Source organism: Phoca vitulina, unplaced genomic scaffold (genome assembly GCF_004348235.1).
Source record: "Phoca vitulina isolate PV1807 unplaced genomic scaffold, GSC_HSeal_1.0 scaffold21, whole genome shotgun sequence".
NCBI lineage: Eukaryota > Metazoa > Chordata > Mammalia > Carnivora > Phocidae > Phoca > Phoca vitulina.
The window spans coordinates 7,276,624-7,290,135 of record NW_022589724.1 but is presented as its reverse complement, the minus strand read 5'-3'; the positions used below and the strand labels follow the sequence as shown (position 1 = coordinate 7,290,135).

General features: G+C 40.4%; 1 protein-coding gene across 3 annotated transcripts in view; it reads right to left on the bottom strand.

The window, feature by feature from the left end:
• The window catches only part of SLC44A1 (solute carrier family 44 member 1), a 196,107-nt gene that overhangs the window by 68,723 nt on the left and 113,872 nt on the right, over nt 1–13,512 (bottom strand). For all 3 annotated transcript variants that reach the window (XM_032418520.1, XM_032418522.1, XM_032418521.1), the window contains exons 8-12: nt 10,851–10,990; nt 9,271–9,457; nt 8,180–8,345; nt 6,912–7,068; nt 6,117–6,200 (exon numbers count right to left, since the gene is read on the bottom strand). In XM_032418520.1, the coding sequence (XP_032274411.1) occupies nt 6,117–6,200; nt 6,912–7,068; nt 8,180–8,345; nt 9,271–9,457; nt 10,851–10,990 (734 nt within the window). The remainder of the gene's footprint in view (nt 1–6,116; nt 6,201–6,911; nt 7,069–8,179; nt 8,346–9,270; nt 9,458–10,850; nt 10,991–13,512) is intronic.

Here is a 13,512-nt window from a genome sequence, read left to right as displayed (position 1 = left end):
GTGCCCAACAATTGCTCAGGCAGGATGGAGGCTTAAGGCTATATAACTCCCGGAAGCAAGATAAAAGGTGATCACCCTCCAGGAAGCATTTTAAAAGGATGACTATTAGGCCCAAGTGGTCCCTGGTCACATCGGTGTGTGACAGGATGAGGTGAGAAAGTCCTGGTCACATGGAAGAAAATGTTAGGGTAGAAGGTCCCCATGTAGATAACCCAGGCCTGCTTGGCCACATGTCCCAGAATACAGCGTTTACATTTCCACACTTTCCTTTCTTCACTTACAGACCTAAAAATTCTCTTTAAAATCTTTATATAATAACTCAATAGGGGAGAGCTAGACAACAATGGTAGGGAAAGGGAACAGATATGTGCAACTCTATGTGTGGATCATTGTAAATTAAATGAGAGAAAAAGTAATTAAAATTACCCCTTTCTTATTTTGAGTGAGGAATGGAGGGGGCAAAAACTCCCACCTACACCATCCGTTTCATTCAGTTTGGTTCTAAATTCTTAGACTTTTTAAGAGATATAAGAATTAAAAATATGTTGCAAATCTTAAATTGTCTTTGAAACCATCACTTGTTTTAGTTTATAGCATGCAACATGAAAGTTTGAGATGTTTGCATACTCTCTATAATAATCTATAGTCTTCTTTATGTTGCATAAAAAGGGTATATATTTATATGGGAAACAGGGTGATATCGTGGCAACAACTACACAAACTTAGATTTGGAAACTTCCCCCATCTCTAGGTCATACGGTCTGTCACAAGATGCTAGTCTCAACTTTCTCTACAGAGGAAATGAACCTTCCTTATAGAGTTGTAGAGAGAAAGTGATAATATAGATTAAGTGCTTAGTATATATTATCAGGTAGTAGGTGCTCAAAAAATATTCCTTGCAATTCTCACTCATACTATGTCGAGAAGAGCTTTGGCAGCCAGAAAGCAGATCTCCTCCAGTATTAAACGCACTACCTCCAAATGGTGTCGAAGTAAACCAAGGCCTGAGTAATGCCCACAAGAAACAGATTCTAGTTCTAACAGTCTCTCCACCTAAAGTGAATTCTGTTAGATGAGATGTACAATCACCTTCCCAACACGTTAAGATAAGCACTCGCAGGGCGCCTGGGTGGCTCAGTTGGTTAAGCGACTGCCTTCGGCTCAGGTCATAATCCTGGAGTCCCTGGATCGAGTCCCGCATCGGGCTCCCTGCTCGGCAGGGGGTCTGCTTCTCCCTCTGACCCTCCCCCCTCTCATGTGCTCTCTCTCATTCTCTCTCTCTCAAATAAATAAATAAAATCTTTAAAAAAAAAAAAAAAAAAAGATAAGCACTCGCAGAAACAAAAAGCAGTTCACAGTTCACTCTGTTTATGTGCAAAACTCTAGCAGCTATGCTATAAATAATTAATGACTTATTTTGAAAACCCAAAGGTCGTTTTTGAAGCCAGCCATATTTTCCATGCAGTTTGGCACTGGACCATGGATTGGGCTTATGGGAATTCATACGGTGCTGCAAAAGGACTCTGGTCTCCTCTACCTCAGTATCAACACTCCTCTGCTATTATCCTCTAAATTTTCTGAGCACTGGCAACTGGGGGGCCATGGTCAACTGACATTGTGTGGCCCAAATACCTCGTTTGCTCTGGCTCACTCAGTTATTTTTTTAATTAGTTGTCAACATTTTAATAGCAAGGAGATAAAATGCAAACATCCCGAATTCTGGCTTCACTTGAGAAACTGGAAGAGTTAGAAACTGTCTATAAATTCTCACATAGCAAGAGTATACCAGAACTAAGAAGTGACTGCCCTCTTTGGATGGAATATGAACTTCCCAACTTACCACTCTCTACCACTCTCTACTGCCTTGGACCCTGTCGGATGCACTCATTTCCATGAGTAACATAATGCACCTCAACTGGCCCAGCAGGGGTCTGCGTCATCCAGCCCTACTCAAGGCTTTTGACTTCAAAGTTGCATACTGATCTCAGGAGTGACAGCAAAAGAAAGGACAGGAGGAAAACAATGCAACGGGCATTAACTAATTATTAACCATTTCCAAAGAGTAGACAAAACAGATTTCTGAATGGGAGACTCTACATGTAAAGTGTGAGCCACAGTGCCTGGCACATGGTAAGTGCTCAATAAATATTAGCTGGCATTATAATTAGTATTATTATTTCACTGTACTCTATTGAACACTCCAAAGATAATTTCAGAATGTAAACAGGTGATTAGACAAGAAATTTTTGAAAAATAAGAATGAGGGGCGCCTGGGTGGCTCAGTCATGTGTTAAGTGTCTGCCTTCGGCTCAGGTCATGATCCTGGAGTCCCGGGATCAAGCCTGGCACTGGGCTCCCTGCTCAGTGGGGAGTTGGCTTCTCCCTCTGTTCCTTCCCCGGCTCGTGCTCTCTCTCTCAAATAAGTAAATAAAATATTTTATAAAAATGTAAAAGAAACTAACTGTGAACAGTACTACAGAATAAGAGCTGTCATTACAGAGGACTTGCTGTGTCCAGGCACATGCTCGGAGTACTGAAGATACCATCCCTCTGCATCCTCATGGTTATGGGCACTACAGATACTATTATTATCCCCATTTTACAGATGATGTTTATAGACTGATAAGACAGTCTATAAGTAATGTCTGATAAGACATTACTGCACTGAAGTAAAAGATTAGAAACTTTTTCTCAAAGCTAATAGTAAGTATTTCAATGAAGGTAACCTATGTTAGCATGGTGAGATCATGGGTGATGTTTTGTTTTGTCTTAGTTTTCCAAACTCTTCAGTATTTTACATTCTATCTACTTTTAAAGAAAGTAGATACATCTTTAGAACTGCCTCTTGTTTTATCTTTGCCAGACTCTCTTATCTTACAGTAAAACATTGGGAGTCCTTTATAAAACAATAAAATGAGGGGAGCGGGGGAGAGCGATAACACTTAACTAGGTGAGGACCAAGAGCCAGGCACTGTAAGCGTTGATTTATCTGCGTTAGATTTCATCCTTACCTAAAGCCTATGAGGACAGGAATATTTTTCTCCACTCACTGAAGAAGGAAACTGAGACTCTGAGGTTTCACTGAGCTGGCCAAATAGTTAAACTGTTGGGATTGAAACACACCTTCAATATCTGGGCTCTCTCCACTATCTATCCCCCCAATTATCCACTGTGCCTTCTCCTACAAGGCTATCAAAGTATGGACTCAATCCAACGTGTATGGGGAAAAAGGAACTTCATTTTCAGAAAGCGGTGATAAACACCAGAGACAAAAGGAAAGGTGTGAACAACCTGCTCTGGCTTGATCTCTAGCAGAGCACTAACCTCGTAACTGCCAAACGTATGTGACAGTGCTGAGAAGAATGCCCCTTCAAACACCAGCAGATCGTACTCTTGGGCCTTACTGCTTTTTTTCAAATTTTAGAAAAGTCTCTAGAGCTCATCTATTCAGTACTGCCATGATTCCTACTGTCTTACATATTTTAAATGGATGGGTGCCCACCTGGCTCTGAAACATTTCACAGGAACAAGGGTTAAAAAAATTCCACTGGCAACTGATACTTAGGCATAACCTCTCATGCCAGGAGGTGTTCTAATTTCTTCAATATGTTGACCTCACTTCAAATGAAATTCCTGTGCAAATAGGAGACGTGAAGCAGCCTGGTAATCAGTCCCCAGAGTGAAGCATTTCATATTCCCAAACAGAACCAAGTATTAGTTTGGAATCACTCTCCCTAAACCTTCACTCATTTATTTATTACTATGTTAATGCTTCCCTTGAATCTTTAAACAGTGAAGATCCAAACTGCACAAAACTTGGATAAGAAAGACCAACTTGAAGTTTGGATATACATCTCAGGACTGTTTGTACTAAATTGCTGATTAATGTTTAGCTTGGGATGAGCTGAGAACTTTGGATTTTTTCACCTGGTTACTGAGCATCTTAACATCATGTGATTTGTTCTCTTCCTTCAGTATAACTACACATCTCCTTTTGGAGACTCTTTCTTCTGGTTTTATATCACCCTATTAGTCTTTTAAAATCCAAATATTCACTGATTAATAATTCATTAGGAAAACATTTGTTTTTTTTTTAATATTTTATTTATTTATTTGAGAGAGAGCACGATCAGGGAAAGGGGCAGAGGGAGAGGGATAAGCAGGTCCCCCGCTGATCAAAGAGCCGACGTGGGACTCGATCCCAGGACCCTGGGATCATGACCTGAGCCGAAGGCAGATGCTTAACCGACTGAGCCACCCAGGCACTTCTCATTCAGAAAACATTTAAAGACCACTTATTCTATACCAAGCACTGTGATAGTCTCGGGACAGAAGAAACTAAGATCCCTGTCTTTGAGGAGCTAATGGTCTAAAGGTGGCGATAAAGATGTAAACAGACGGTTTCCGTTTAATGTTCTTAGTGTTTTCACAGAGGTATGAACCCGTGCTGTGAAAGGTCAGTGGATGGACCGTGGTACTGAGAGAAGACGTCTTTGCGGTGATGCTCAGACAGAATCGTGAAGGATCAGTAGGAGTTACTCAAGTGTTGGAAGGATGTCATTCCAGGCATGTTTGGTTAATTGCGAGAGCAAAAGGTTCCTGTGGGAAGGTGGTAGAAACTGAGACCGGAAAGGTGGGTTTAGCATCTCTCTCTGCGGATGAGCTATCTAGTGATGGGTACAAAATGTAATGATGATTATTTTTAGTGCATCCATCAACTTTTTGATAAGGCTCATTCTGAATTTTAAAGAATGTAATTTTTCAGATTGTTATGGCTGATACTAATTATTTTTAATAATGACCTTCCAAACACTTTCCATCCATACGGTATTACAATCTATAAGAATTTATTTTGCTAATGAAATGTCATGCCTGCTTTTTCATATTATCCACAGAACTCCAATAAAGCAAACTCCAGGCATGCTCACCACCACGGCCACAGGACTACCACCCTCAGACTATCCTTGAGTGAATGGAAAATGCACTGCTACTCTTGAATCACTTAGCCGTAAATGGTGAGAAAGTCCATTTTTATCTTTGGTCTATTACAAGAGGGCATTGGCAGATTACAATTGATTTTCAAGGAATGGAGAGAAGTGGTAAAAAAAAAAAAAAATTAAGAAAGATGGGAAGAGTGCTTCCTGGCAAGTCCTGTGTACCCAGACACAGCAAGACAGAGGACCAAAATGCTCCCTAAAAACAGTTATCCTGTAATACCAGTTCTGCCATTTGACCTGAGAAATGATAGCATTTCCTCTGATAATATTTCCCAGGCTAGTATCATAGTCTTCAAGCAGCTGGATCCCCTCCCCCCTCAAAAAAAGTATCAGGATAGAGAGCACACTAGTCTTGAACAATAGTAGAACTGCAGGAAAAAATGAGTTTAAGTGTCACAGTGACTTTTCACTAAAAGTGAACTAAACTAAAGGTTTTCACTAAACTAAAGGTTTCAAACAACATTCAGTCATTCATTCATTCCTTTAAAAAAAGTAGGTTCCACGCCCAACGTGGGCCTTGAACTCCCAACCCCAAGATTAAGAGTCGTATGCTCTATGGAATGAGCCAGCCAGGCGCCCCTCAAACAACATTTAAAAGAAGAATTAAAGAAATATGACTATAGTAGATGGGTTCTTAGGGAAAATCAAAGATGAAAGGATGTTAATTAAGGGATAAGACATAAATGTCTTTCCTGAAAGATGAACCCTAATGATATTTTATCCCTACATTACAATTAATTAAAAACGAGCCTTGGTAAGAATACATGTCACTTTTAAAAATAAGAATATGATAGGGGCACCTGGGTGGCTTAGTTGGTTAAGTGTCTGCATTCAGCTCAGATCATGACCTCAGGGTCCTGGGACTGAGCCCTGCATTGGGCTCCCTGCTGGGTGGGGAGCCTGCTTCACCCTCTCCTTCTGCCCCTCCCCCTGCTTAGGCACGGGTGCTCTCTCTCTCTCAAATAAATAAATAAAATCTTTAGAAAATATATGATAGAAATAGACATACCTGAACAAGCCACAATGTACAACAACAAGCTCAATTATTTTATCTTGGAAGAAGAAATGATGAACCTGTCTTTGAAAGTGAATGTTAGATTGATTTTTTAAATATTTTACCTGATTTAAATAATTTAGGCACTTTTCAAGACACCAAAGGCAACAAATGCAAGATTTCAGCACACATCGAGCACAAGCATTTTCCTGGAAAGGACAAAAATTGGAAATAATTAAAAACCAAAGAATCAAACCATCATACAGAATATTCCAAATGTTAGAAAAATAAAAGTTAAAAAAAAATCACAACCTATGTTTCAAGGCCTCCACACCCACCAGTCTTTTCCCTCAAAATGTAATAGCTAAATTATTTTTAATCAATTTAATTCAACGGATATTTAGTACCTATTGCATATAAGATAGAGTAAGATATCTAAGACCAGAAAGGAACTTACACTACTGTAGAAGAAAAAAAAGCAAAACATAAAAAAAGGTTAGAATCAGAATATGCAACAGATCCTAGTGCTATGAGAGTGGAAAACAGAGATGACATCATCAAGGAGGAGGAGGAATCAGGGGAGGTTTCTGGGAAGAGGTAGCATGTGAGCCAACCTGTGTTGAAATGCATGTTATCTTCACAGTTAGGGACAGGGAGGAGGCTCCAAGGAGGAAGGTATGAGTCAACAAAGAGGAAGACAAGCACAGGATACTTTGGGAAACCAGTGATATGATGGATTTTGCCAGAGCATATAGAAAGCAAGAGTGGGGGACAAGGCAGAAGGGCTAGATTCTGCTTTGCAGGGATTTTGAAGAAAACATTCACAGCTATGGACTTAACATCATTGGGAGCTTTACCCCATGCAGAGCTGAGGTCTGGGGTGTGACCACAGAAAGCCCAGAAAAGTATTTTCTCCTTACCTTTCCTTTGAGCTGACTGTGCATGTACATAAGGATCATTCGTGGAATTTTGACTAACGTGATAATGAAAGATCCTTTTGCCACCGTACCCAGATGATAACGAATAAGGCGATTCACTGATGCCAAAATAGGTGTAAATGGCAAATTCCTTTTATCCCTATTTTAAAAATAACCAAAAAGACAATTAAAACAAAGGCTAAGTAGAGGAATGGTTTAAGCCCAATGCAGTGAAAAAATTAGTTCGTCTAAAAAAAATTCTAGCTTTGTGACAAAATGGCAAAGTAATATACAACTAATACAAATGCTACTGATGTACCAAACAAAATTAATGTTTCATTTCTCTATGGTGGTTTCATGGGGTTCTTAGGCTCTAAGACTTTAAGTAAAATGAAACTGTGCTTTGAAAGCTTTTACTAGTAAATATTTACAGAGATAAATGTACAATCAAAAAACGGAACTTAAAAAAAATGTTCAGGGGCGCCTGGGTGGCAGTCGGTTAGGCGTCCAGCTCTTGGTTTTGGCTCAGGTCGTGATCTCAAGGTCGTGGGATCAAGCCCCATGTCAGTTCCATCCTCAGTGTGGAGTCTGCTTAAAAGACTCGCTGTCCCTCTCCCTCTGCCCCTTCCCACCCGCTCTCTCTCTTTCTCTCAAATAAATAGATAAATCTTTAAAAAAAATATGTTCAATCTAGACCTGGTACCTCATTGTATTAGAAAATTGTAAGGCCTACAGCTTGTATTCAGCTCTGAAGTTAGGAAAGGCAGTTACAATACTTGTTCTGATCCAAACAAAATAAGAAGGCATGTTGTCCTTTGGTGGACCTTTATTTTTTAATTTTTTTAAAGATTATTTATTTTAGAGAGAGCATAAAAAGAAGGAGAGAGTCTCTCAGATCGTGACCTGAGCCAAAACCAAGAATCGGAGGTTTAACCGACTGTGCTACCCAGGCGCCCCGATGGACCTTTATATGAGGCAAGAATACAAAGAAACACTACAAGATTTATTTTTATTCTTCTGCTAAATATAATTGAAGTTATATCATGACCTGCTATTCTGATTAATTTCTTGAGAAACTTACAGAAAAGCATAAAGATTAAAATAACAACCTCCCATGTTCCTACTGCCCAGAATGATCAGCTATAACATCGTGTCATATTCACTTCCAATTATTTTTTAAAGACATGAAACTCTTACCAGCCTCACTTCCATCTCCTTCAGACACAATCCCTTAGATGATCTTAAGTTTTCTGGCCAGTATGAATTCTCACCTAGTAAAATAGTACGTTACCACAGCTCCCGCCACAGTCATCTGCTGACACGCTAGGATGAATTCACTGATCCAAATCAGCCCCACCACATGGTACCACCACACGTACTGCAGAGGCCCAGAAACTCTGAACTCCACAAAGCCTTGGTCATTCTGAACAGCACTGCCTAGGAGAACATCAAGGAAGGAAACGAGAAGCACATAAAGTGCAAACTAAGAAATACGGCTATTCAATGTAAGGGATTAATCTAATTTCCAACAACAGGCCTCCCCTACCCCCAAAACACCAACCTGATGATTGCGGCACTATTTAATTAGGAGACAAAAATAATTATCACTTGAAAAGTTGTGAAGCCAGACATTGTACAATTAAGCATTCTGTTTTCCCCGAAGGCATCATATAGTTTTTAAAAGGTGTTCTATTTGAATATAGTTCTTACCACATTGGTTAATTTAGGCATGAATTTTCAAACACTTCCATTTTTTTTTTCAGAGCTATTTTATGACTCATCCAATAATTACAGATCTAAATCATTAGCGAAGGATGGAAATTAATATTATATTCAATTGGTGAATGTGTGCTGAATGGCCAGAGAGGTTACATATAAGCCTACGATCCTTATGCCATTCCTCACCATTAATTCCATTTAGGGGTCACTTTTGATATGAAGTGTGGCTGCAAGCAAGTCTGAGAGTCTAACTACGAACGGTATCATCACGAGGAACTCTACGTAGGTTCAGATCTTTTCCAAACAAGAAAATCCCAAGGAAGCAAGCTCATCTTTGGCTGTAACTGGGGCTTAAGGCAACCTCACAGCCACACTGCATTCATCTGTTCATCTGAGAATGAATCCAAATGTCTGAATCAGTCCTGGAGTTTACTTCAAAGCCATGACCTGGTTTAGAACCACTTTGCTAGGATGATCTAAAAACCACGCATAGGGAGTGGGTTGGGGAAGAGCCATAACCACCGCTAGTTCTGACGGCAATCAGACCTCAGTCATGAACGTCTAAGAATTATATCTGAAGTTTTAAAATAATTTAATATGAATCAGATCATCACTAAGAGAAAGAAGCAGCATGTCTCCTTACCAGTGGTGCCAAGAAAAAGAAGTGTCATGATCCAGTACGCCCAAAATAAGACAAGAGCAAAGAAAGTCCAAAAGGGCTGGAAGACTAGCAGTGGCAAGTGAATGAAGACCTTGCCAGCCACGTGGAACAGGGCGATGGTGAGAGCAACACGCTTGCGCATCACCAACATTATCAGGAACAAGATAACCTGTGTGCAGAGAATGCAGAGAAAGGCTCCGGTTACTGTCTTGAGCAGTGAAAATAGAAACCGAACAATGGTGGACATTTTTAACAAAACCCTTCCTTCCAAATGGGGGAAGGATTATTCTCTGAATCCCCAAAATACTTTATCAGTCTTGAGGCACTTAGCATTCTCAGTTGTATACTGAAAAAGTCCTTAAGGCTAAACATAAAAGGATTTCTCAATTTATTAATAAATCCTAGAATTCTCCTACCTTTCCCTTTCTACTCATTATGAATCAAAATGTGTTGTCAGTCAGCATGAGGCTCTGAATTTATTTGGATGGATACACACCTGTCACTCTGAAAACAGGGGGGAAGACCATGTGCCATGACTAGGAAAGCAGAGGGGGTATTCGTACTTCACCTCCTTTATAGGACCAAGAGCACCTAAACAGCAGGGTCGATGTCAGATTCCCTGCCCTGCACACCCTCACTGGGCCCGGATGAGGGCGGGTGAACTATACTTAAAAAAAAAAAAGAAAAGAATTGTACTTAAAAGATGATTAATAATAACAAACAAATACCTTTTGGCACCAATGACTTTTTGGTGGCTTTATTTTTTAATTTCTAAAGCTCAATTAAAAGCTTGGGATTGGTCCAAGAAATGGTCTGAGATTTTTTTTCCTTTTTTCAGAGAGAAGGAGGTGAACCAAAGGTATGAGTACAGATTATTTAACCACATGTTCATGAGTAATTTACTGTATGGTGACTAGGCAGCAAAGCTCACCTCCAACTTGGAATAATGTTGTTAAAAGTTTAAAAGGCAAAAACAGGAAAATAATTAGTGAACAAGTAAATGAAATGATACGAAGTAGTATCTTTCTTAACATACTTTAGTAAAGAAAACTATTTTTTTTTTTTTTAAAGATTTTTATTTATTTATTTGAGAGAGAGAGAATGAGAGACAGAGAGCATGAGAGGGAGGAGGGTCAGAGGGAGAAGCAGACTCCCTGCTGAGCAGGGAGCCCGATGCGGGACCCGATCCCGGGACTCCAGGATCACGACCTGAGCCGAAGGCAGTCGCTTAACCAACTGAGCCACCCAGGCGCCCCGAAAACTATTTTTAAAAAGGAATTACGACAGTAAGATAATATGTTCTTACAAATGATAATGTAAATATTCTAGGTGAAACTCCTCTCTCAACAAGCAGGCAGCGCAGAATAAAAGGTTGCACCAAATAACACTCATCAATTAGGGAAGCCTTCTGAAGACTTTTTAGTGTTCCACACCATGTCAGAGATTTTATCTAATGGAGATCAGGGTTAGGCATGCAATAGCTAGAGGTGAGTTTCTGCTCCATTAATGATCCCTGTAAATAAAAATGTAAACCTGAAAGATCCACCCAAGCCCATACTCACTGTGAACACTGTGGCCGAAATGGCATAGATGAGGAGGGCCCGAAGATTGTCTTCAGCTATCTGAAGCTGCTCAGGAATCACGGTTTCTTTGGGAGACTTTCTTTGCTTTGCATACAGCCACCACAGGACCCCTGTGCCACCTGGGTTCAAAAAACAATTGTTTTGGAAATAACTAGCTCGAGGAAATGCGTAACATAAATCTTCACTTTCCTGGATCCTTCCTACACATCACCGTGGGACTGACGCAGCAACAATCCATTTGGCTGGGAGGCGCGTGGCTGTAACTTTGTGCAGCATAAGGGGAGCTCCAATTACTCCATTATCATTGTCCACACCAGGTGCTTAGATATCTTTCAGTGTATCAAATAAATGTCCTTCAACTGTATTTATTATTGACACTGAAGCTCAGACAGAGCCTGCAAAGACAGGTACCCCTGAGAGGAACTGATCATAAAGAGAGAGTCAGCGCCTGTTGAGACCTGAGGAGCTTGTACGAAGCAAGTAAGGGTCACAGAAATAAGCAATGAAGCTGAGGACTGAGGAAGGCAAAGATCCTCTCTGTTGTGCTATCCTAGTAACCCTAGGGCCTTGTGTGGAAATAGTCATGCAGTTGATATAGTATTTGTACAATGAGCAAATGAAGATGAAAGAAGTAATTCCCACCAAAAGTAGGAACAAAGATAGGAGATCTTTGATAGCTTGCTAGCAGTGTGTGCTAGGGATGGGAGTTTTTCTCCCTATCACTGGTTCAGAGATCCGAAGAGCTAAACTGAAGAGGGGGGCAAACTCGCCTCCACACGAGAAAGCTGCATCAGACATCTTCATTCTGAGTGCCCAGAGCATCGACTGTTCTAGGTGCTGGGGACAGAGCTGTGAACAAAACTACATCCCAACCCTCATCCCACATGGAGCTTATATAGTAATAAGGAAACAAAACAAATAAGGAAATAAGTAAAAATATAGTACATGACGTCTAAGAAAAAAAGTCACCTTTTAATAGAGAGAGAAAGTGCTGGTTTTGGGAAAGCATTGTGATAAGATGGGTAAGCAAGGTCTCAGTGGTGAGATGATATCTGAGCAAAAGAATCAAAGACAGACCGAAAACAATCTATAAAACTATCTAAGGAAAGGGTGTGCAGGCAAGGGGTAATAGCAAATTCTAAGATGCTGAGATGGGAACATGCCTGGCAGGAGAGAGAGGGGGCCACCATGGCTAAGCAAAAAGCAAGGGGCAGAGGATAAAAGCTGTGGGCAGAGGGGCTCCAGGGACCAGATCCTACTGGAAGGCCTTATAGGCTATGGTAAGGAAATGGAAGATTCAGAGTAAAGATGCGTATGTATAGGCAGACAAGATAAATGCCTAGGAGAGGAGAAACTGGGCTGAGAAGTATGCAAATCAACCTGATCCCCACCAGCACTCAAGTAAACAGTGAATAGTATCAAAGGGAAATGTCAACCCTACCTGGTGGCAAACAGCGAGCATGAATTTTTTTCTATTGAAGATGAGTAAACAAACTTAAAACAACCACGAGTCTATGAAAAACATTCAAAAAAGGGAAATACTTCTATTTCGAAATATTTTTATTTTTATTTGTTTTCATAGATTTTATTTATTTATGTGACAGAGAGAGAGAGCGAATACAAGCAGGGGGGGTGGGAGAGGAAGAAGCAGACTCCCCGCGGAGCAGGGAGCCCGATACAGGACTCAATCCCAGGACCTGGGATCATGACCTGAGCTGAAGGCAGATGCTTAACTGACTGAGCCACCCAGGCGCCCCTTCCATTTTGAAATCTTAAAGAAAACTGTCATAGCCTCAAAGAATGGAATAAAACACGTTCTCTATAAATAGGAATAAAAAGTTATGAGAAAAGGGTGCCTGGCTGGCTCAGTTGGTGGAGCATGTAACTCTTGATCTTGGGGTTGTGAGCTGGAGCCCCATGTTGGGTGTAGAGATTACTTAAAATTTTTAAAAATCTTTAAAAAAGTTATGAGAGAAAGACAAACAGAAATGAGAAAGAAAGAATAAAAACAGAAAAGAAAACAGAACGAAATAATAATGAAGACATCAAGGAGGACATTGTTCACAACAGCCACAGAAGATATCACTTATTAAACATGTAAATTTGTGTGAGGAAGTGTGCAATAGAGGCGACCAAATTGAATCACCCCAATGCCATTAACTAGGTATTAAAAGTCCCACTTTATAAATGACAGAATTGAAACTCAGGAAAGTTAAGTAACATGCCAAATGTCACACACCTAGTAAGTGGCAGAGCTGGAATTCAAATCTACTTTTATTATAAAAATGATCCATCTGCTATAAGCTGAATGTTTGTGTCCCCCTAAAACTCATACACTGAAATCCTAATCCTTAATGAGATGGTTATTTGGAAGTAGGTCTTTAGAAGATGGTGAGGTCATGAGAGTGGAGCCCTCATGAAGGGGGTCAGTGCCCTTATAAAACCACTCTCAGAGAGCTCCTCCCCACTTGCACCATGGGAGAAAATAGCAAGATGATGGCTGGACACAGGGAGCCAGCCCTCACCAGATACCAAAGCACCTTGGCTTTGGTCTTCTGAGCCTCTAGAACTGTGAGAAGTAAATGTTTCTTGTTGATAAGGCATCCAGTCGATGGTACTTTGTCAGAGCAGCCCAAAGTGA